This window comes from Schistocerca americana, chromosome 4 (genome assembly GCF_021461395.2).
Source record: "Schistocerca americana isolate TAMUIC-IGC-003095 chromosome 4, iqSchAmer2.1, whole genome shotgun sequence".
Lineage (NCBI taxonomy): Eukaryota > Metazoa > Arthropoda > Insecta > Orthoptera > Acrididae > Schistocerca > Schistocerca americana.
In genome coordinates this window covers 239429132-239454982 of record NC_060122.1, presented here as the reverse complement: position 1 = coordinate 239454982, position 25851 = coordinate 239429132, and the positions used below count along the sequence as shown (strand labels likewise).

General features: G+C 41.7%; 1 protein-coding gene across 1 annotated transcript in view; it reads left to right on the top strand.

Annotated features, from left to right (window-relative positions):
* Positions 1–25851, top strand: part of LOC124613210 (probable metabolite transport protein CsbC) — a 210275-nt gene that overhangs the window by 79297 nt on the left and 105127 nt on the right. Inside the window, exons 2-3 of the mRNA XM_047141885.1 lie at positions 5109–5165; positions 18964–19125. Coding sequence (XP_046997841.1) covers positions 5109–5165; positions 18964–19125 — 219 coding nt within the window. The remainder of the gene's footprint in view (positions 1–5108; positions 5166–18963; positions 19126–25851) is intronic.

Genomic DNA, 25851 nt, shown 5'->3' with positions numbered 1-25851 from the left:
CGGAGGTAAAATAGTCCCCCATTCGGATCTCCGGGCGGGGACTACTCAAGAGGATGTCGTTATCAGGACAAAGAAAACTGGCGTTCTACGGATCGGAGCGTCGAATGTCAGATCCCTTAATTGGGCAGGTAGGTTAGAAAATTTAAAAAGGGAAAGGGATAGGTTAAAGTTAGATATAGTGGGAATTAGTGAAGTTCGGTGGCAGGAGGAACAAGACTTCTGGTCAGGTGACTACAGAGTTATAAACAGAAAATCAAATAGGGGTAATGCAGGAGTAGGTTTAATAATGAATAGGAAAATAGGAATGCGGGTAAGCTACTTCAAACAGCATAGTGAACGCATTATTGTGGCCAAGATAGATACGAAGCCCACGCCTACTACAGTAGTACAAGTTTATATGCCAACTAGCTCCGCAGATGACGAAGAAATTGAAGAAATGTATGATGAAATAAGAGAAATTATTCAGATAGTGAAGGGAGACGAAAATTTAATAGTCATGGGTGACTGGAATTCGGTAGTAGGAAAAGGGAGAGAAGGAAACGTAATAGGTGAATATGATTGGGGCTAAGAAATGAAAGAGGAAGCCGCCTGGTAGAATTTTGCACAGAGCACAACTTAATCATAGCTAACACTTGGTTCAAGAATCATAAAAGAAGGCTGTATACATGGAAGAAGCCGGAGATACTGACAGGTTTCAGATAGATTATCTAATGGTAAGACAGAGATTTAGGAACCAGGTTTTAAATTGTAAGACATTTCCAGGGGCAGATGTGGACTCTGACCACAATCTATTGGTTATGAACTGTAGATTAAAACTGAAGAAACTGCAAAAAGGTGGGAATTTAAGGAGATGGGACCCGGATAAACTGGAAGAACCAGAGGGTGTACAGAGTTTCAGGGAGAGCATAAGGGAACAACTGACAGGAATGGGGGAAAGAAATACAGTAGAAGAAGAATGGGTAGCTTTGAGGGATGAAGTAGTGAAGGCAGCAGAGGATCAAGTAGATAAAAAGACGAGGGCTAGTAGAAATCCTTGGGTAACAGAAGATATATTGAATTTAATTGATGAAAGGAGAAAATATAAAAATGCAGTAAATGAAGCAGGCAAAAAGGAATACAAACGTCTCAAAAATGAGATCGACAGGAAGTGCAAAATGGCTAAGCAGGGATGGCTAGAGGACAAATGTAAGGATGTAGAGGCTTATCTGACTAAGGGTAAGATAGATACTGCCTACAGGAATATTAAAGAGACCTTTGGAGATAAGAGAACCACTTGTATGAACATCAAGAGCTCAGATGGAAAGCCAGTTCTAAGCAAAGAAGGGAAATGAGAAAGGTGGAAGGAGTATATAGAAGGTCTATACAAGGACGATGTACTTGAGGACAATATTATGGAAATGGAACAGGATATAGATGAAGATGAAATGGGAGATACGATACTGCGTGAAGAGTTTGACAGAGCACTGAAAGACCTGAGTCGAAACAAGCCCCCCGGAGTAGACAACATTCCATTGGAACTACTGACGACCTTGGGAGAGCCAGTCGTGACAAAACTCTACCATCTGGTGAGCACGATGTATGAAACAGGCGAAATACCCTCAGACTTCAAGAAGAATATAATAATTCCAATACCAAAGAAAGCAGGTGTTGACAAATGTGAAAATTACCGAACTATCAATTTAATAAGTCACAGCTGCAAAATACTAACGCGAATTCTTTACAGAAGAATGGAAAAAGTAGTAGAAGCCGACCTAGGGGAAGATCAGTTTGGATTCCGTAGAAATGTTGGAACACGTGAGGCAATACTGACGCTACGACTCATCTTAGAAGCTAGATTAAGGAAGGGCAAACCTACGTCTCTAGCATTTGTAGACTTAGAGAAAGCTTTTTGACAATGTTGACTGGAATACTCAAAATGGTTCAAATGGCTCTGAGCACTATGGGACTTAACATCTATGGTCATAAGTCCCCTAGAACTTAGAACTACTTAAACCTAACTAACCTAAGGACATCACACAACACCCAGCCATCACGAGGCAGAGAAAATCCCTGACCCCGCCGGGAATCGAACCCGGGAACCCGGGCGTGGGAAGCGAGAACGCTACCGCACGACCACGAGATGCGGGCGACTGGAATACTCTCTTTCAAATTCTGAAGGTGGCAGGGGTAAATTACAGGGAGCGAAAGGCTATTTACAATTTGTACAGAAACCAGATGGCAGTTATAAGAGTCGAGGGGCATGAAAGGGAAGCAGTGGTTGGGAAGGGAGTGAGACAGGGCTGTAGCCTATCTCCGATGTTATTGAATCTGTATATTGAGCAAGCAGTGAAGGAAACAAAAGAAAATTTCGGAGTAGGTATTAAAATCCATGGAGAAGAAATAAAAACTTTGAGGTTCGCCGATGACATTGTAATTGTATCAGAGACAGCAAAGGACTTGGAAGAGCAGTTGAACGGAATGGATAGTGTCTTGAAAGGAGGATATAAGATGAACATCAACAAAAGCAAAACGAGGATGATGGAATGTAGTCGAATTAAGTCGGGTGATGCTGAGGGAATTAGATTAGGAAATGAGACACTTAAAGTAGTAAAGGAGTTTTGCTATTTGGGGAGAAAAATAACTGATGATAGTCGAAGTAGAGAGGATATAAAATGTAGATTTGCAATGGCAAGGAAAGCGTTTCTGAAGAAGAGAAATTTATTAACATCGAGTATAGATTTAAGTGTGAGGAAGTCATTTCTGAAAGTATTTGTATGGAGTGCAGCCATGTATGGAAGTGAAACATGGACGATAAATAGTTTGGACAAGAAGAGAATAGAAACTTTTGAAATGTGGTGCTACAGAAGAATGCTGAAGATTAGATGGGTAGATCACATAACTAATGAGGAGGTATTGAATAGGATTGGGGAGAAGAGAAGTTTGTGGCACAACTTGACTAGAAGATGGGATTGGTTGGTAGGACATGTTCTGAGGCATCAAGGGATCACCAATTTAGTATTGGAGGGCAGCGTGGAGGGTAAACATCGTAGAGGGAGACCAAGAGATGAATACACTATGCAGATTCAGAAGGATGTAGGTTGCGGTAGGTACTGGGAGATGAAGAGGCTTGTACAGGATAGAGTAGCATGGAGAGCTGCATCAAACCAGTCTCAGGACTGAAGACCACAACAACAACAGCTCCTTATTTATCGTTCGACCTTGTGGAAGTCGCAATAAACTATGCTGTTCACTGGTGATGTTATCTACAGAAAAGTACCGCCGTTGGATGATCGTAAGGAAGTGTAGGAAGATTTATGCCAAATTTCCGCGAGATGTAATGAAAGACTTTTCCTTCTAAACGCGAATAAATATATGATAATGGGTATATAATAAAAGCAAAGATCTGGAGGACACCAGGTCGTTTAAGCATTCGGCAGTAAAATTATGAACAGAAATGAAATAGTACAAACACGAGAAATCAGTTTAGAACAATCGAATGGAAGACTTATGTCTATTATAAGGTTTCTGGAAAAGAGGAATGCTTTTGTAAAGGAAATTTCGTGTAAGACGGTAGTGCGAAAGTCTTATTATTTCAGTGTTTGTAGTCTGAAACGGTTCGGGCGGCATAAACGCATGAAATTTCTGTTATGTCTTTCTTCATCAAAATGAAATAAACGGTCAGTCTTCTAATGTAAATCTTTTTCGAACTGTATATCGAACAGATACTGAGCTCACACTAACATCAGATTATACAAGATTTTCAACGTAAACGTTACAGGCATTATCAACTTGAGATTTCATGGATGACTCTTGCAGAGTATTCCAAGGCCATCCTTGGCAGCCTGTGCGGTGTTAGTAGGTGCAGGAACATCCGTTGGCGAACTCCACCAATGGAGTACCTCAAACAAACAATAAAATACAAAATAAATATCTGAACTATTACAGAATAGCATATACATAGAAAAGGTGCATTTCTGTGATATTTGAACATATAACCTTTGTAACGAAGTTAATTATAGAGACGCTTATTCACTTATAGACGATGGCGGTACCGAAAAAATGACATCTCGACAGCTTATGTGAAAAAAACTGAAGGAAATTCTGCAAATTTCTCTACAGTCACAAGTTCTTATCAAGGACGCATTGCAGCAGGCATCAAAGGAATTTAGTGGTTCGCTATTGGTGTCGCAACAGATTAGCATAGCCCAGGCGGAAGTGTAGCGTAATTGAGAATCTTTGGAAGTAAGGCGATTTGTTTCTCACTGAATCCAACTGCTTAATTTTAGAGAATCTGTAATCGAGGAAAGCGACGGCTCTGTTGATTCTATCGTGCATATCGCATAGGAATTACACGAAGAGAGTGAGCGAGATTAGGGAACGCACAGATGAAACGAATTCTAACAAGGAAATGAAGCTTGTCAATCTCAATTTCATGTGATGTACTTCCTTCTTCTACGTAAGAAGAATAAGCCATGAAATTTGGGCCCCTTGTTTTTTTATACTCCTTGTATTTGTGTTATTTGCGACAATATATGTGTGGTTGCAAGGCACCTCCTCTAGCAGGAGTCAATGCCTTCCTCGGCGAGAGCTCTTCAAATTGCACTTTTCCAGCGTTTCCTCTAATTTGCTAGTTCTCCGGATATTCTCCTGCTAGTCACTCAGGGCAGAGAAGATGGAATAGAAAGAAAGCGCTGGAGAGAGATTACAGCTAGTGAATAATCTCGTGTAGTAAATGAAATTTTCACAACTCTGCAGTTAATGGGGTCGTGTGTAATTCTTCGAGAGTCTGCGTGGATATTAGGAGAAATAAAGAAATGTAAAAAATATTTTTGTTGTAGATGGTCGAATGGTTCGACTTGGATTAGCACCGTAGACGATTGGTGGTGATACAGAGTGGAGCTCTGGTGCAATACGTTTCTTGCACACAAATATTTATTTTTGTATACGTCTAGTTTAAATACAAACTTAACCATTTTTAGAAATTAACTGCTGAAGAATTAATCGTTTTCTAATAGCATAATGTGTCTTTTCGACTCCTTGTTATTGTAATTTATGGCATACCTACAGATTAGTTTCAGAGGATGTACAAAACAACATACATTATTTAAAAAAGATTTTTTTTTCCGCAGGGACCCAGACGGTGATAGATGAACCAGTCGACTTCGAAACTGCAATAGCGCAAACGGGTGAGTGATTCATACTTTAGTGTCACTGGTCTGTACTACATATTGTTGTCTGAACTGATCCATCAGCATGCTTCATAAAAGTCGATTGGATGCAAAAATACATTGTAAATATTGGCTCATGGGTAACTGAATTAGAGACAGGTTGTGCGTACCTTCCACGCTCCACTTGAGAGTGGCGCACGACTCGACTTGGTACGTACTCCTTGAGACGCTGAAAGCATTTAGAGGCCATCTGGATCCACGGTCCTTCAACCGCCGCCCAAAACCACCGAGATTGGTCGGAATTGGCTTCATAGCTGGCACGTCTCGCCCGATGGTGTTCGAAATGTGCTCAGCGCTATTGAGTCCAGGTGACACAAGCCTCTTCATGTCGATGAAGTGGTCCTCAACAGAATTCAGGAGCAGCAGGTCAACGTATTGTTAAAGTTATTCATCGCTTGTGGGTTGCAGTTGAGGAACAAAATGCACGACCATGATCCAGAAACAGGTATTTGTATCGTTCACTGTGGAGAGACAATATAAGAAGTGTTCCGACCCTCCATTTCATCACATGTAAACTTCTTCTTCTTCTTTATCGTTGCCTTGTCCCACGTCACGTAGGGTCGGCGTTGCTCTTCTGAATCCTTCTCCTCCATAATACTCTATCCATTGCCTCTTCCTTCTTCCATCCTTTCTCCCTTAGGTCCCCAGATATCTTATCCTTCCACCTCATCTTCGGTCTTCCTCTCCTTCTCGCTCCTTCAATCTTTATATCTTCAACTTGTTTCCGATATACTCGTGCCTTTTCTCTGTAAGTGTCCGTACCATCTTAGTCTGCTCTCTTGTATCTTTTTCCCCATGGGTCCCACTTTCACAGCTCCTATAACAAATTCATTTCTAATTCTGTCCTTCCTTGTTACCCCACACATCCACTCAGCATCTTCGTTTCCGCCACTTCCATCTTCCTTTCCTGGGCTACTGTGATTGGCCATGTCTCTGCCCCTTATATCATAGCAGGCCTTACCACCGACTTGTACACTTTCTCTTTCAACCCGATGCTCACCTTCTTCTCACACAACACACCACTCATTTTCCTCCAGTTGTTCCAACCGTAATTTATTCGGTGTTGTATCTCGCTTTCCAGTCCTCCGCCCCTCTGTATGTACGACACCAGGTATTTAAATTTGCAGACCGATTTCAGCTCATCATTCTGGATCTTGCAAGACCTCACCTGCACATCCATCATCGAATATAAACCTCTGCCTGAGAATATCTCCAATATGTGCCTGAGAGATGCCCTCCGGCAAAAGGGATGGCTCCTGTATCCCATAGTGAAGCGGTAAGTCTAATTGGTGTTGCTATTCACCAGCTGTTGATGCCTGACACTGAACTGGGACATAATCAGCTGCGCTGTACCCCGTCCAGCAGTTGTTACAGTTCGCAATAGTTGATAATGATCCAATCGACCAAACGTTATTGCCATGGTAGTTAATGCAGGTGGCCATCGGTTTCTCCAAAGCGAAGCACACTTCACAGGGTTACATCTACATCCATCCACACTCTGCAAATCACTGAGAAGTACATGACAGAGGGATCATCCGGTCATGTTTACTTAAGGAGCGTGGAAACGATGAGTGTTTAAATGCCTCTGTGTGTGCTGTAATTATCCCTATGAGAGCGATAAATAGGGGTCTGTAGTACATTCCTAGAGTCATCACTTACAGCCGGTTCTTGAAACTTCGTAAGTAGCTTTCTCGGGACAGTTTACGTCTGTCTTCAAGATGATGATGATGATGATGATGATGATGATGATGATGATGTTTGATTTGTTGGCCGCTCAACTGCGCTGTCATTAGCGCCCGTACACATTCCCAATCTGTACACAGTCCATTCTAGCTACTTTCATGAAAGATGGTGGAATGATGAGGACAATACAAACACCCAGTCCTTGGGAATCGAACCCGGCACCCAGTTATCCAGAGGTAGCGACGCTAGCCACTAGACCACGAGATGAGGACCTATCTTAATTAGTCTGACAGTTTAGTTTATTCAGCATCTGTTTGAGATTCTCCCATGGACAAACAAACCTGTGACCATTCGTGCTGTCCTTCTCTGTATACATTCAATCTCTCCTGCTAGTGTTATCTGGTGCTGTTCCCACACACTTGAGCAATATTCCAGAATAGGTCGCACAAATGATTTGTAAGCAATCTCCTTTGTAGAATGATTACAGTATCAGCTTTGTTCTACTGCAGGCTCGAATGATGAGTTTTTTTCCATCAAAAAGATGTTGCTCCACATTGTAGACATACATTTTATGATTTTACTGGCCACAAATTTGCAGACCACTGAACGTGCAGTGTGGGATCATTCTGCCGGACTTCGCAGACCACACATTTAACAGCTAATGATTTCTTTCAATGAAGTATTGTGAAAGAGCATGTCTATAACCCTAATGTTCACAATACAAAATGAAAGGCACAATAAAAATTACAATATCACCTGTGCCCAGGAAATGGGTGATTGAGCTTTGAACAGCATCATTGCTCACTGATTTTTGCGTGTAATCCACGATTTTAAACAAACTACTCGGTGTACTCTGTTGTGCAAACTCTGTGTGTTGTGCCAATGTCTTACTGATTTATTTATCTCTCTTATGTGTTAACATAATGATCGAAAACCGTATATATTAATCTTTATGTCGCGGACATTAGTTGCACGACCTTTTTTTTTTCTGGGTGAAGCACGTGACCTAAACTGCTTGTGGAAGGTTAACGACAAACAACTGCACGAACATACCCAGTCAGTCGAAAAAGTTTCGCGACTGATTTCATACAAATAGAGGTAAATCAAGATGTTGGTTCTAGTGTTTCAGGTTTTTACATAGTCTTCTCCTACTTGAGAACAATGCATAGCACGTTCATACAACCATGTGGGACAGTTAGATAAGTCCTTCTTTTGGATGTTGTTCAACTTGCGCGTCCCATTGACTTCAGTTACACCGTCAAAGCGTTGATTCTACGTGTGAATTTCTACACTTCGTCGTTTTGGGGTAGAGTCGTTTTGAAAACACCACGTCTTTTCACCTGTGACAATATGTTTTTTCTTTTCTCTTGTTCAGAAAAGGAATCGTCCGCGATTTGCACTTCAATCAAGCCAGGAGTCCACGCGTCATTCGTCCTGTTTAGTTTCACACACACTTTCCTATTCTTAAAAACATTCTGGAGCATGTCTTGAGGACTTGATAACCGATTCCTTTAGTAAACTTTAAAGAGACACGGAGATGACCAACCAACTGCAGTGGCAGACATTACAAGAAAGGGTTCTGCATCACAGTGTCGTTTTCTGTTAAAGTTCCGAGGGCATACGTTTCTAGAAGAGTCAACAAATACACAAAAAAAAAAGTTTTGCATTACCCCTGTTCCCAGAACTCCTGAGGATAGACGTTGACTGTAATTATTTTATCACAGAAACAGTCCCTTTGACTGTTCATAGATGTCACTAAATCCACCCAAAGATGTAAACAACCACGCTTTAGCAGCGCCTATTAGACGGAGGTGGTCAGACAGCCGATCAGTTCCAGTCATTCCACCAGGAAGGAGGTACATGGATCGTGTTGTCTGTAGTTCAACCATGCCTAGACGGTCAATACCGCGGTTCGATCACGTCCACATTCTTACTTTGTGCCAGGAAGGGCTCTCAACAAGGGAGGTGTTCAGGCGTCTCGGAGTGAACAAAAGCGATGTTGTTCGGACATGGAGGAGATACAGAGAGAGACAGGAACTGTCGATAACATGCCTCGCTCAGCCTGCCCTAGGGCTACTACTGGAGTGGAAGACCGATACCTACGGATTATGGCTTGGAGGAACCCTGACAGCAACGCCACCATGCTTTTCGTGCAGCCACAGGACATCGTGTTACGACTCAAACTGTGCGCAATAGGCTACATGATGCGCAACTTCACTCCCGACGCCCATGGCGAGGTCCATCTTTGCAACCACGACACCATGCAGTGCCGTACAGATGGGTCCAACAACATGCCGAATGGACCGCTCATGATTGGCATCACGTTCTCTTCTCCGATGAGTGTCGCGTATACCTTCAACCAGACAGTCGGTGGAGACGTGTCTGGAGGCATCCCTGTCAGTCTGAACGCCTTAGACACACCGTCCAGCGAGTGCAGCGAGGTGGATGCTGCTGTTTTGGGGAGACATTATGTGGGTCCGACGTACGCCGCTGGTGGTCATGGAAGGAGCCGTAACTGCTGTACGATACGTGAATGCCATCCTCCGACCGATAGTGCAACATATCGGCAGCATATTGGCGAGGCATTCGTCTTCATGGACGACAATTCGCGCCACCATCGGACACATTTTCTGAATGACTTCCTTCAGGATAACGACATCACTCGACTAGAGTCGACAGACATGAACCCTATCGAACATGCCTGGGATAGATTGAAAAGGGTTGCTTATGGACGACGTGACGCACCAACCACTCTGAGGGATCTACGCCGAATCGCCGTTGAGGAGTGGGACAGTCTGGACCAACAGTGCCTTGATGAACTTGTGGATAGTATGCCACGACGAATACAGTCATGCATCATTGCAAGAGGACGTGCTACTGAGATATACCGGTGTGTACAGCAATCTGGACCACCACATCTGAAGGTCTTGCTGTATGGTGGTACAACATGCAATGTGTGGTTTTCATGAGCAATAAAAGGGGCGGAAGTGACGTATATGTTGATCTCTGTTGATTTATGTACAGGTTCCGGAACCCTCGAAACCGAGGTGATGAAAACCTTTTTTTGATGTGTGTATGTATATTGTTTACTCCTATGTGTATCTCGCGAAAAGACCATTAAGATAAAATTATACAGATTCGAGCTCACACAGAGGCTTACCAGCAAACGTTCTTCAAAGCGAACCATAAGCGACTGGAGTAGGAAAGGGGAGAAGTGATACAGCTACACAGGGAACTCAGCCATACACCCCAAGGTGGCGTGTGGAGTACAGATGTAGACGTAGGCGTAGAGACACAACAACGTTGACACACTACGGACACGCTTCTACTACTTAACACTCACAAGACACTGACCGAATGCACATTTCTTGTTTACAGTTCTTAGTACAAGCTGCTACCGTAGTTACTGAACCGTCGTCACTTGGACGCCAGGAATAAAATCTGTCTCGGGACTTTCTGGACTGAAGGTCTATTGTGCGAAGAAGCTTTATTACTTGCCAAACAACAGAGACAAATGCACCGGACTTTGATTTTACTTTAATCAGCTACCCATTCACCGAAGAGAGATCGGAAGAATAGCGTTTAGTGTTCCGTCAACATCGCTGTTAATTAAGAGACGGAGCGCAGGCTCGGAAAGTTTCAAGGACGGGGAAGGAAGTCGGCTGTGCCCTTTCAAATAGCCATCCTGATAATTGCCATAAGCGATGAAGGGAAATCACTGAAAACCTAAACCTGAATGGCCAGTGTGCCAACCACTGCGACTTACCATTTGGTCCATTCATCGGTATATTGCACAACTAAAGCTATAAATCAAGAAAACTGTCGTGTCACGTAGCAAACAGCTTTGTTGGGTTCTCTTTCGGTGTCAACCTGTAACACCATAGCTCTAATGCTCTACTGATTTATTTTGCTTTTGTTTCATTCAATGTTACATCGTTGAGCTTCTGTAAATGTGTTTGATTGAATAGATAACACAAAATTGTATACTCTTTTCTTGGTTTAAAACTTTGATGTCGTGGCTTGATTCTATGCAATGTAGTATATCTGTCATTTAAATTCTTTGTCCCCCTTGGAGGGAACAAAACTTACTGTATATAATTGTAATTTCTGTGTGAATAATTTTTTGTAGAAATGTCAATATGTGCAAATGTTCTGTTTTATTTAAAATGTTTGTTTGCTGTTATGTAAATTGCTGATCCTCGCTTAGGGTTCTTAGTTATTCTGTATGCAAAAGTTGTTGTGGTTCCCCTTGGGAACGGAACTTAGTAGCGCGCGAGTTGTGGTTGGCTAGGTAGAAAAGGTGGAACCAAGAGCCAGTCGGGGACGAGCTACCAAACTGTGCACAGCCACGTAAAAGTTGCATATTGTGCTGGTTCCGAGAGAGGCTTTTTCTGCCACTTTACAATGCCTCGGATGGATGGATAAATAGCTGGAACGATTCTGGAATTGGTATTTAACATCGCCACCAAGAAGGGCCAGAGTCCAGCAATTCTGCCTGCAAATCCACCTACCAACATGCAGTTGCCACCACATTGGGCAATCACTGTAACGGAATGCTATAATAATGTACAGTGAAGGATCAGCTTATTGGATGTGTTAGTGTGCTCAAATATAAGGTAACTTATAACTGAATTCATGTACCTACCTTGATTTTCCCTATCACAACACCTTTCAGGTTCCTTTCCATTTAAACTATGATCACCGAGTGTCCTAGTTTGTGAAAAAAAAATGAAAGCCTCAAAACATTAAATAATGTTGTTTGATCTTTGGTAAGAAGAGAGTATTCAGATTTACCGTGGATTTAATGAAATTGTGGGAGGTAGTAAATGTAGTCTTGTGAAAGGCTCCCGGGGATAGAAACAGTCTAATTTAAAGTTTTGTGGAGTTTCAATGCCTCCTATTTAATCATTTACTTGCAAGTAGAAGACTGTGGTAATAAAGACAATTTGCAGTTTCTTTTAAAGATTAAAAGCTCTTAAAACTGAAGCTTATAAAGTTTTGCTTAGTTAACGATCATAGTGCTACCTGTAATAAATTCTAAAAGGTGAATCAGTTTCTTGCAATTTTGTCAACATTGTGTTTCACTGTAGTAAAAGTGGAAAACTGCAATAGCAGAAAATTATATGTTCATGATTGCTAAGTGGTTGTCTCTCTTATGTATTGGAAGTGCATATTAATAGTATAACAGGATCCACAGTTTGTCTATTGTGCTAATGCTAGGTAACAAGTAACGGGAAGACCACTATTTATGAAAACCATAATTTCTTTATTCAAAAGATAGTGAGAAGCAACTTGTTAGTGGATTCCAATTAACTCTCATTTTAAATAGTAAAGTATTTAACTGAGAGAGACTTAACCTGTGTCCAATTTATGATCCTGCAGTGAATGTTAATAGTAATGTTATAAAGACCATTCAGTTTGAACAAGCCCTGAAAGTAATAGTGTGTATCGGTTTTTGTCATATTTTTGCCAAGAGTTTGTGCTGCTCTAGCTGTTAGCTTCAATCTTACCGTAAACATATGTATGTGTCAGCACTTGCGTGTGGCCAAGTATAGGTTGTGTTTGTCCATTAAAGTTACTTATACATACTTTCTTAAACAAGAACGTTCATCTTTTGACTCATAGGCAAAAATTTCGTTTGTTACTGTTCAAATATTTACGTAATTCTGACTTTCATTTCCGATAAGTCACCCCCGTTAGGTACAACTCGGTCAACACAACAAAATTCCTCTCAGAGGGTAACACTGCTCTGTTGCTTTATACCATAATTGTTTTAACTAGATAGTTACATTTCACGACCTGCCTCCTACTTTAAGGTTATGGTATAGCAGTAGCAGACGGAAGTGTTATAAACCTCCCGCGCAAATCGAGCGCACAAAGGAACACTAATGGACATTCTACACGCATCGGAAGAAGCAATCGAATGACTCAGGGAACGAGATCTGGAGATGCAAGATTGTGTGAACGTGTGATTGAGCACATCTGCCCAGGGACGTCGTGTACTTTTATTTGACTTCATCATACGATAAATAAAGAACTACATACTTGTAAGCAACTGAATTTGATGTGAAACAGTTATTTGTAATTCCGTCGAAGTTGCAGTGGGAAATATTATTTTTCTTGCGGACATGAAGTCTACTATCAAATCATCACCTCCATCGACAGCTGAGTTAGCTCTTCTTTTAACTACAATTTTCCGTACGTCCCTCAAACAAAAATTACAGGTCAAATACGTCTACACGAAGAGCAGCAGAAGTGATCCACGAAGCTACTGTCCAGTATCTTTGACATTCGTTCGTTGCAGAATCTTACCGCACCTTGACCAGTGCATTTCCCAGTAGCCACAGTCGGCAGTAATGTGTAACATGCACAAAATCATCTACAAAGTATTATTAGCACTTCTTTCCAAACAGCATCAGTCCTGTTTGATAACTGACGTCATATCCGAAACTATACACCACAAGTAATGAATATTTCTCACTGCAGCTGCGACAGAATTACAAATAGCAGTTTTAGTAAAAATTTGTTGCTGACCTATTTGTCCTTTATCATGCTGGGAATTTACGAATTAGATGTAGCTGTGAGAGAGGTCTCCGCGAATATAATAGGTTAGCACAGTGGTGGGCAATATGATCCCTACCGCCCGCTAGTGAGCGTCCCAGCTTTCATGGTAAGCAGTAGGCGGTAGTGGCATTAAAACAATTTTAGTTACGTTTTCATAAAATTTTGAAATAAACTATTTAGTATATAATCCTTTTTTTGTGTTTTAATTTGCTGTAACTTTGTTTCATAAATTTTCTAAAGTAAAGTTACTTCCCTACATCATAAATGACCGTTACTGAGGAATCAATGGCCAGTTTGAAAATTTTACTGGCACAGAAATGCAAAAGTGGGTGGTAAGCATAAAATGTTAGCGCCTTGCTCCATTATGACGTAGTCTTCTTTTAACTACAATTTTCCGTAGATCCCTCAAACAAAAATTACAGGTCAAATACGTCTACACGAAGAGCAGCAGAAGTGATCCACGAAGCTACTGTCCAGTATCTTTGATATTCGTTCGTTGCAGAATCTTAGAACATATTCTGAGCTCATTCATAGGATTTGTCGAAGTGGAAAAAGCATTCGACAGTGTAAAATGGTGCAACATGTTCAAAATTCTGAGAAAAATAGGGATAAGCTGTAGGGAAAGGCAGGTAATATACAATACCCAAAAGAGCCAAGAGGAAACAAAAAAGTTGGAGGGCTAAGAACGAAGTGCTCGGATTAAAAAGGGTGTAAGATGGGAATGTAGTCTTTCGCGCCTTTGGTTCAGTCTGTTCATCGAAGAAGCAACGATGGAAATAAAAGAAAGTTTCAGGAGTGGAATTAAAATTTAAGGTGAAAGTATATCAATGATAAGATTTGCTGATGACATTGCTATCCTCACTGAAAGTGAAGAAGATGTGTTCTTGCGATTGTTGCTACATCTTTAGACCACCCTTCGAATGTATACAAGGGCATGTCCCGCAGTAAAAACTGTTATTGGAGTTCTATGGTACCTAAACTCAATTCTGATTGTCTTATATTACAACATTTGAAGCGAACACGAGTGAGGTGTAACTGGAATTAACAAATAAAAACGGGAAGCTTCTGCGCGAGTAGATATAAATGCCAAAAGACCAGTATATGAACTATTGAAATACAAGCGATTGAGACCAGATTTGTATGGCTAGTACTAAGTATCTACTGTCTGTAATTTTATTAATGAGCCAATGCACACAGCTATGATGTAAATTCGGAGAACAACGTTAAGTAATTGACAATCTTCACTCCCACATAACTTAGACGATGTTAGCAGCACATGTTAGTTTTCCCATATTTAACTGGCTTTCGAGTGGAAATGATGGCAACCGTGAGCTATCGCGCCGCCGTTTCATTCGACAACAATCAGCACCATCTGGACTACTAAAAGGCATTGCAACAGTGCCAGTTCGTGTCAGCTACGTGATACTGGTAGCTCCCGCTTGCCTTCTGGTAGCACTAGATTGTGCCAGCCAGGAGTTGCAATAGAGTGGCCCTACATCTATCTCTTGTGGTTAAAAACCTCCTCGTGAATTTTGTCTACTGTTGGTGAAAACTTTATCAAAATCACTACAGTAATTCCTGCGATTAGCCCGAACATACAGGCAGAAACAACGGTTGAAAGTTTTAATTTATATCAGTATATATTCACTGCCGGAAAGAAAACGGCAGCATCCTCAAAGACAAGACCACTTTATTGATAAGTGATGACAGGTAGTTTATCATTGTAGGAGTATGTGATATGAAATTCAGATCAAATTGAACACACATGTAACAGTAAAGGGTGGCCAAACAGTCGCATCAGTACACGTCTGGCAGCAATGCAAGCCTGTATTCTAGCATGCCAGTAATTGAAAAGGTGCTAAATGGTTCCTGCGATAGATTGTCTCAAGCACCTTGTACCTTCCGTTGCAACTCGCCAACGGTTCTTGCAGACTTTGGAGAACGATCAAGTTCTCACTTCACCATGTCCCATACGCACTCAACTGGCGAGTGATCTGGTGATTTTGCTGGCCCCGGCAGTTGTTGTATAGCATGAAGAGCAAGTGTAAGTGTAAGTGGATGTACAGTATCCTGCTGGAAAAGTACATCACATTACTGTCGAAGAAATGGCAGTAGTACAGGGGTAGCAACTTGTGCACTGAAGTGGCATTGGTTACTTTCCTCTGCAGAAGCCCCAAATGAGAGCGTGAATAGTAACTGACAGTCCTCCACGCCATGGTGCTTGAGGTGGGACACCAAATGTAACCGTGAGTTGTAACTGAAGGCCTCCACACCATGAAGCTCGTGCTGGGACCTGTACATCATGGACGAATGCACTCAGGAATAGGCCGCTCACCGGGTCTACGCTGGGGTGTACTTCCAACACTAGCATACCAAAAGAACCTACTCTTATCACTGAGAACACAGAATGTCATTCTAGTCTCCAGTCGACTCATTCACTACACCAGAGTAGCCGTGGTTGGAGACATCGTGGTGTCAGTGGTAGCCTGGCCAGAGGCATGCGCGATCTCCTCTAAGAAGAAGGTTCCCAATGGTCCTTGGTGACACACCAGGTGCAAAATTTGCCCATACTTCAGCAATGGATTATATTCGGTCGGCCACTGTGACATTAGGAGGACCTGGACGTGCGTCGGTACTAGGACAGGCGGACGTACAGAACTTGCTTTATGGGCTGTGAATGTTCGACCACTGCTGAAAGCAGCGACACATCACCTATACACTGTACATAACATGTGCAGCAACCCGTCGATACGTCCATCCAATATCCCGCAGGCCCGTAATGCGATCCTACTCAAATGGTTGAAGTTGTTCAGCAGGAGTATACACTCGCCAGCGTGGCGTGGCTATACCCTACAATGAATTTTCCAAACACTGTTCACCTCGAACCCCAGATCAGATACTGTCTACATAGTCAAAACAGAGTGCACAGATAGCCTTCCTGAGCGCCATTCGATCGCTGATGACCGTGACGAATGAATCATTGTCGCTGCAAGTCTTCATTATGCACATATCATACTCTGGTGCCACTGAACACAGTTTTTGAGGGTGTGTCATTTTTTTCCGCCCGTGTAGATAGCTAAAAGATATATTGTTACATATCTTCTGTACAAGGTGTTTCAGAAGTGATGGTCAATATTCAGGGATAACACAGGAATGATCATTCGAAACAAAAAAGTCTAGTAAACATGGACCCTAAAACGCATACCTTAAGGGCTATGAGCAATTCTTGACCTTCGATACTGTGAAACAAATCTCTTCTATAGCAAGCTCCTGGTTTTTCCTATTTTGGGAAGTGGTAGGATGGACCAAAGCAAGAAATAAACAGTAAACATGTGTTCTTAAGGTATATATTTTAGAGCATATGTTTTCGGGACATTTTTTTCTTATTTTCGTCCACAATACCACATCCTAAAATATAGAAAGCAGAGAGCTTGTTATAGAAGAGATTTGTTTCACAGTATCGAAGATCAAGAATAATTGCTCATAGCTCTTAAGGTGTGCATTTTAGAGTCCATATTTACTTGACTTTTTTGTTTCGAATGAAATCAAATCCCTGAATATTGACCATCATTTCTGAAATGCCTTGAATATGCCTTACATGCCACTGAAAATGTTTATAAATAAAAAAATGCGAAAGGTCAACACTTAACATCTTTTTGTTTGGTTCTAGACACTGATATATACAATAAAACGAAATGACAAGTGCTGTACTGTAAGGTGGCGTGGTCTCCTGACCTTCATTTCTTACATATTACGTCCTCACAATCATATTCTGCACATCAAGACACTTCATTCGAACTCAAACTTGATAAGGTAGAGTCAATTTTGTATGAATTCATGTACGCAATATGCAAATCTAATAAGTAATCGCAAGCACGCACCGAGGTTGAAAAAGTCGAGGCTGGCTTGCACAAGATGACGGCCACAGGCATTTTCATTCTAAAGAGGCAAACAGCCCGTTGGGAGGCCCGTCCCTTCAGAGGGGTGAGTCAACACACCTACTTCAGCAGGAGCGACCGCCCAGAGAGAGAACAGCTTTTGCCAGAGTGAAGGGATAACGACCCCCATGTTCGACTTAAAAGCAAATTCCGCTACATTGTGTGGGAGCGCCCAGAAGGATCATTTTTTAATGGACTGAGTGCTTAGTTACAGAGTTCTCACAGGAGTACAGTATACGCCTAACGGAGATGCTACATATTTACACAATGGTCAACTTAAACGAAACGTCACTCTCCTGTTTAAAAGAGCAACACTGATTGGCGGAGTATTTCTGACGCAAAGAGCCAGAGGAGTGAGGGAAGACAGCGAATGATATACCCTTGCAATTTTTCCAGAAAAAGGGGCCGTTCCATTGTTGCTCTTGCAGCGGGAACACATAACGAGAGCGAGTGCTCTCGTACGTGTATGCAAAGAGCGAGGAACTAAGTCTCTCCTCAGTACTTTACTGGGAGAGCACCTTTGTCGTTAGCAAATCGGAGTGATACTCTACATTGAGTCACTCGCGATTAAGCATTGTTCACTGTGTTGGCCGCCACACTTATTGTGTGGTGTGAAAACGGGCAGAGTACTAGTTAAACGCCTGTGAATGAATATTGAGTGGCATCGCAGTGGACTGGTTATTTGACCGGTGTACCACGCCAATAGTTAGACTAGGGGCGGATAGGAGTCCTTGACTTCATCAAGGTGTAGGGAGAGTTTGATTGGCGAAGGTCAATCCAGATAGAAAGAGATAGTTGTGTTATTTGTCAGCAGCGAGCGACACAGGCAGCAGTCGTCACAGCTCACGGTATTGTGCGCTTCAGCGTATGTGAGCCCCATCTGTCGACCATAACAGTACACTCCATTACACGCGACAGCCTTGACCATACCTAGAAAAGTTATTCAAGTTGTGTAGGTGCGGCTCTCAGCCATTCTCCTGAGTAAATAAGATTCTTAAAGAAAAGGGAGAAAAGAACCTTTCCATACCTTGCAAAATAATAGCATTCCTATCCATGAGAGGCAATCTACTGTTCTGGAAAGAACCCGAAAATTTATTGTTTTACAAGAAAAAGTTTCACTTGATTTCTCAGAATTTTTTGTGTAAATAATATTTTTCGTTTGTTTAATGTTTTTCTTACACTAACTAGCAATACTCCAGTACCCAAGTATTCCACTAGTTATGTAAGAATATAGAATATTTTTGTGTCTTTTCCTTACAGCGGACGATTCCAGAAGATATTTGTTGCTGAATGTTTTTCAAGCAGTTCTTGTTGGTACATTAGGAGCGTCTGTCTGACTTCTGTAGTAGTGTGAGGTGGAAATTGTTTCTTGCAGGAGCCAATGGGTAGTTGTTGGATCAATCCATTGCGCAACTTGACAAAATAAAACCCACACACTCACAGTACTTTGAGCGATGCATCTTCCTGTCATTGTGTATTTACGCTAGATTAATGTTATCTTACCCTTGCATTAGCGAAGAGATCACATTTAAAATCATCCTGTGATTTTGTGGCCTTTCTTTGCTTTACAGGTTTTGGCAGATTCAACTACATTCTGATGGGTGCAGGATTTTTCTCCACGATCGTGTGCCTGATGGACACGACAACCATGTCTTACATTCTGCCTCTGGCACAGTGCGACCTGGGCCTCACAGACCTCAGCAAGGGAGCTCTCAATGCCATTACCTATGCGGGTAAGTGACTGCCGCTTTGGACGCATTTCTAGCACTTTATCTAGCATGATTAGTGTTATGAAGTTCTCGTAAGAAAGAAAACCTAAGATAGATACTTTCAGGCACTAGAATTTTCATTGATCGCAGTACTAAACGTTAGCCATTCTCTGCTCAGTTCGTGTATACCACGGCTGTCAGTGCGACTTACTATTGTTAACACTGTGTCAGGTCGTCTATTCTGACTGTCAGAGCAAACAGTGCAAAAAACCACTTTGCGATTAAAGTCGAAATGTAGCAAAAGAGAAGCTGCACTATTCGCAACCGTATAGTCAGTAGGGGATATTAGGCAACGTATTTCACAGTGCTCAGAGATTAGTGTGGCCTCATGAATATCAGCACTAGACTCTAGAAATACGAAAAGAAGCTGGCTTGCATTCGTGAGCAAAGTGCTCATCAGTGAGATACTGCCGAAAAGCACAAGTGGCGACGTTACATGTTAGGCCAGTGATAGTAGTATCAATGTACAGGGAATGTATATATGAGATGAACTGGATCCAGGTACGTCTTTCATCATCCGTCACTGGTAAAAGACATAGAAACCGAAAGATAAATCATAAGCACTCATATGTTCTCCACACTTGAGCATAATCTTATGTTATACAGGAACGAGAAGGGAAACCCACTTTGCCTTTTTCAGAGGTAGTTCAAATGGCTCTGAGCATTATGGGACTTAACATCTGAGGTCATCAGTGCCCTATAACTTAGAACTACTTAAACCTAACTAGCCTAAGGACATCACACACATCCATGCCCGAGGCAGGATTCGAACCTGCGACCGTAGCGGTCGCGCGGTTCCAGACTGAAGCGCCTAGAACCGCTCGGCCACACTGGCCGGCTTTTTCAGAGGAATCATTCTGAAATTTACCTTTAGGAACTGTGAAACGTCCCCCTAAGAAAAATTATAAATTACTGTGCTGATAAACCTCTTACATTATTTGATTTTCAAACAGCTGAGGAAAACTGAACGTACTCAGACATTTCTCTCTTTACTCATTCTGATCAACACTAAACTGAACACAATATTTTTAGCGCAACGCAATCTGACTTTCAATAATCCCTACAAAAGAATGGCCGTTACTAACAATAACCTATACCTTTCATGAATCACTTACCTCACAAAAATCTTCGTTACTCGAACCACTGAAATACAGAGAGCGCCAATACTGCCAGCTTAATAGTGTTCAAAAGTCATAATATATATATCAGTTCATGACATCCAGTCTTACAAATTTCCTTTTTCTGACGGACACACATCCAGATCGTCCGCTCTCAAAACTCTGCCATCTCTCTCCCCACATCCACCACTACTGGCGGCTCACCTCCAACTGCGCAACGCTACGCGCTGTTCACATCCAACTGCCCAACACTACGATAGCAAATATTCCAACAATGCCAACCAGCCACAGACTGCACACAGCACAGCCAGTGATTTTTATACTGAGCGCTACGTGACTTTACCAACATAAAAACCTAAGCAGCCTACTTACAACTGCAGAAAACACGGGAAACCTAGGTCTGAATGGTTGGGTGAGGATTTGAACTTCACTCATCAAGTAATGTTTAGGAAGATCAGAAAGAACCATGGCACAGAAATTACAGTTGTAATTAATAGTTGTGGAACAGTATACGGTGGGTACCAGCCACCATAAGTGAAGTCGCTAACCCACGCTTTTACATCTACATCTACATCTTCATAAGTTACATACTACGCAGGCCACCATATGGTGTATGGCGGGGAGTACCATGTACCACTACTAGTCATTTCCTTTTCTATTCCAATCGCATACGGAGCGAGGAAAAACCGACTGTGTACATGCCTCCCGTACGAACCCTAATTTCTCATATCTTCGCGATTCTCTCGCGAAATGTACTTTTTATCAATATTTCAGAAAAAGAACTTCGTCTTCCCTCCAGGGATTCCCATTTGAGTTCACGAAGCATTTCCATAACACTCACGTGTTGATCGAACCTAATGGTAAGAAATCTGGTAGCACTCCTCTGAATTGCCTCGAAGCCTTCTTTTAATCCGACCTGGTGAGAATCCCAAATACTCGACTAGTACTCAAGAATGGGTCGCATTAGTGTTCTACACGTGGTGTTCGTTGCAGATGAGCTACTCGTATCTAAAAACTCTACCAATAAACTGAAGTCGACCATTCGCCATCTCTACTTCTGACCTTACGTGTTAGTTCTATTTCATATCGCTTTGCAGCGTTACACCTAGGTATTTAATCGACCTGACTGTCACTCATCAACCGTACTTGCGCGTATAGTGACGTGTCATTGGCAAACAGTCGCAGATTACTGCTCGTCTTGCCATTCAAATCATTTGTGTTTAAAGAGAACAAGAGCGCTTCTATCACACTCCCTCGGGCACTTTTGATGATACTCTTGTATTTTAGGAACACTCGCCATTGAAGATAACATACTGGATTCTATTGCTTGAGAAGTTTTTAAAACACTCGCATACCTGTATTCTGTACGCTGAGACCTCTGTTCACCGTCTGCAGTGGGGCACTGCGCCAAGCGCTTTCGGGAAGTCTAGGAATATGGAATCTTCCTGTTGTTCTTCATCCATGATTAGCTGTAGATCGTGCAAGAAAAGGGCAAACTAAGTTTCGCACGAGCCATGCTTTCTAAATCCGTGTGCTTGGTTGGTAGCCCTCGACTCGGTATTAATCCTGGTGATGAAAAATTTTTCTTCGCCAGTATTTGACATCTAAACGGAAGAGAGATGGTGGCGTACGGTTTCTGATTGCCAGGCTCTACACCAAAGTGCAGGGCCAAATTCCAAGTCTGACCGCACTTTATTGTAAGTAAGTGTATGTGACACTGCTGATGGTAACCGTCTGGTAGATGGGAACCTCAAGGCCGGTGGTCCCCTCGGTGCTATTCGAGAGCAGTAGTCTATATGCTGGCACAGGATTTCACCCTCTTCTTTCTCTCATGACCATAAAAAAAAGAGTGTGCACAATTAATACAGTCACTTATATTAGACAGCTACTTTTATGACATGTGACATGCAACCCAGCCAAATGCCGTCAATAAGAAAAGACATGTACCAAGGTAAGGTACAGTGAAGCGACTCTAACAGCCTCTCCTGTACAAATGTCAACCTCACCTACCCGAGTTGCAGCTAAGGATTGCTGCACGGTACACCCTGTTATTGCTAACGAGGCTCTGACGACCGAGTGTTTCCCGGGATAAGGAAACGCCCCCTATCAAGTGCCAACGGTCTCAAAGAGAGCGGATGAGCGGATAGAGGCAGGGCACTCTCTTGTCCTTGGAGTGAGAAATTGCTCCTAAAGGCGGAAGAACTTCACAGTCAACGGCATAGGATGGAGAAGGCAACGGGAAACCACTCCATTAAAGATCACTCAAGATATCCCAAGAATCAGTAGCGCACCATGCCAGAATCTTCTGTTAAACATAAATCCGGAGTAATAGTCCCCCAATCGGATCTCCGGGTGGGGACAATGGAAGGTCAGGCAAAGTTGAAGAATACACTAAAAATAGCAACATGGAATGTAAGAACACTCCTCCAATGCGGGAAATTAGAGAACCTCAAACTAGAGATGGACAGAATGGGAACAGACATAATAGGAATATCTGAGATGCGATGGCCTGAACCAGGAGACTTCAGATCAGGAAATTATCGTATCATTCATACAGGTACTAACCAAGGAACAACTGGAATCGGTGGAGTTGGAATAATTCTAAAAGGAAAACTCGGGAATCTAGTCACAGGATATGTGCAATTTAACTCTAGGATAATACTAGTCAAAATTGGAACCAAACCAAAGAACACGGTAATAGTACAAGTCTATATGCCGACATCGGCAGAAGAAGACGATGTAATAGAAACAGTGTATGAAGACATCAACAAAGTTATAAATTATGTTAAAGGTGAAGAGAACTTAATTATAATGGGAGATTGGAATGCTAGTGTTGGAGAAGAGAAAGTTGACGGAATTGTAGGGAAATATGGTCTAGGAGATAGAAACGAAAGAGGAAGCCGGCTAATTGAATTTTGTGCCAAAAACAAGTTGGTCATAGCGAACTCCCTTTTCAACCACCATAAAAGAAGAAGGTACACGTGGAAAGCCCCAGGAGATACTAGAAGACACCAAATCGACTATATATTAGTAAAATCGCGTTTTAAAAACCAAATCAAGGATTGCAGAAGCTACCCGTCTGCGGATATTAATAGTGATCACAACCTTGTAATGATGAAATGCTTACTCAAACTCAAGCGATTAGAGAGAAAAACGAACAAAGTATGGAACAGAGATAACCTAAAGTCTGAAGAACTAGTGATCCCTTATGCACGGAAAACTGATGAGATGGCATCAAACATTATTCCCGGGAGTACTAACGAGGAGTGGAAACAAATCAAAGAAGGCATACATAAAGCAGCAGAAGAATTTATTGGGAAAGCCAAACCTGTAAACAGGAAAGAGTGGATAACACCTGAAATAATTTGTCTAATGGAAGAAAGAAGACTATACAAAAATGCCTCTGACGAGCAAAGCGAAAACAAATATAGAAAGCTTAGAAACCAAATAAACAGAGAATCTAGGAAAGCAAAAGAAAATTACCTCAACAGCATTTGTAAAGAGGTGGAGGAAAACATGGTTAAAGGAAAAACTGACTTGGCCTACAGAACAATAAAACAAAACTTTGCTAAACGGAAAGTAAAATCTTCAGGAACTATAAAGAACAAAGAGGGCAAGGTACTATTTGGATATGACACGCTGAAGAGATGGCAAGAATACATTGAAGAGCTATATCAAGGAGACCCTCTAACAGATAATATGATAGAATTAAGCGAAGAAGTAGAGAAAGAAGAACTAGGGGACACAATTCTGAAAGATGAATTTGAAAAAGCACTAAAAGAACTACCAGATAAGAAAGCGGCAGGTGTTGATGATATACCTTCTGAACTAATTAAGAAATCAGGAGACAAAATGAAAGCTACATTACTGCAACTCATACAGAAAATATACAAAACAGGTGAAGTTCCTGAAGACTATCAGAAATGCATCATATTCCCCATACCTAAGAAAGCATCTACTATGGACTGTGAAAACCATCGAACACTCAGTCTTCTTTCACACGCATCAAAAATTCTAATAAGAATAATTTTGAAAAGAGTTGAAAACCAATTGAATAGCACTCTAAGTGAAGACCAATTCGGTTTTAGAAGCGGTGTAGGGACGAGGGAAGCAATCTTATCTTTAAGACTAATAATTGAGAAACAAATTTCCAAAAACAAACAAGTATTTATAGCCTTCGTAGACCTCGAAAAGGCATTTGACAATGTTGTATGGCCAGAAATGTTTAGAATTCTGAAGAAGGCTGGTCTGAAATATAATGATAGAAGGATAATCTTTAAAATATACCAAAATGAAACAGCCTTAGTTAAGAAGGAAAACAAAGAAGAAACAGCAAGAATAAGGAAAGGAGTGAGACAGGGATGCCCACTATCTCCAGTAATTTTCAACGCATATATCCAAGAAGCAATAGACAAAATAAGAGAGAATATTGAAGTAGGAATAAAACTTAACGGAATGAAAATAGATATGTTGCGATATGCAGATGATATCGCCATAATTACAGAAAGGAAAGAAGATTTAGAAGCCGCACTCAATGAAATGGAAAACACCTTAAAAGAACAGTATGGAATGAAAATAAATAAGAAAAAGACTAAAGTGATGGTGAGTGGCGCCCTGAACTACAATGAACCCATACGAATAACAATAAAGGGAGAGAAACTAGGGCAGGTTACAGAATTTAACTACTTAGGTAGCAAAATAACAGCAGATGGAAGGAGCAAAAGTGACATTAAAAACAGAATACAACTTGCCAAAATAGCATTCAATGGAAAAAGAAACTTACTGACGAGTAGAAATGTTAGTTTAGACGTAAGAAAGAGAGTCATGAAAACCTATGTGTGGAGTACAGCCCTTTACGGATGTGAAACTTGGACTAGTGGAAAAGAAGAAAAGAGAAGATTAGAGGCATTCGAAATGTGGTGCTACCGGAGAATGGAAAAAATCAGCTGGCGAGACAAGGCTACAAACGAAGATGTCCTCAGAAGAGTGAAAGAAAACAGATCTCTTTGGCGAAATATACAGAAAAGAAGAATAACCTTCATAGGTCACATTTTACGGCATAACAATTTCATTAAGAGAATATTAGAAGGAATCATTGAAGGAAGAACTCGCCGAGGACGACCTAGATTAAGCTACATTCAACAAGTAATAAATGACATCGGGTGCCAGACCTATGCAGATATGAAGAAGAAAGTTGACAAAAGAACGGAATGGCGTGCTGCTGCCAACCAACCTGTGGGTTGATAACCGAAGAAGAGAGATGTACCAAACCGTGAGCTCTTGTATCAACTCGGAGCAGCGCTAATGATGTGGATCCTATGGTCGCCGTAGATATTGTATGCATATCCACGCATACTGGTATTACCTCTTTCGTTTGTCAGGATTGCAACAGGCTTATGAAACTGTCGTAGCCGGCCTTGGTAAATAACCGGGCATCACGTCAGCAAGATCACATCTCTGTCCTTCACATACATTGTTAGTCAACGCCAAGTCTGCCAGTAGCGAATCTTGTTGTGTATATGGATTTCTCATGGGACTTCATTGGACTGTCTTCGGTAGCACACGACAACAT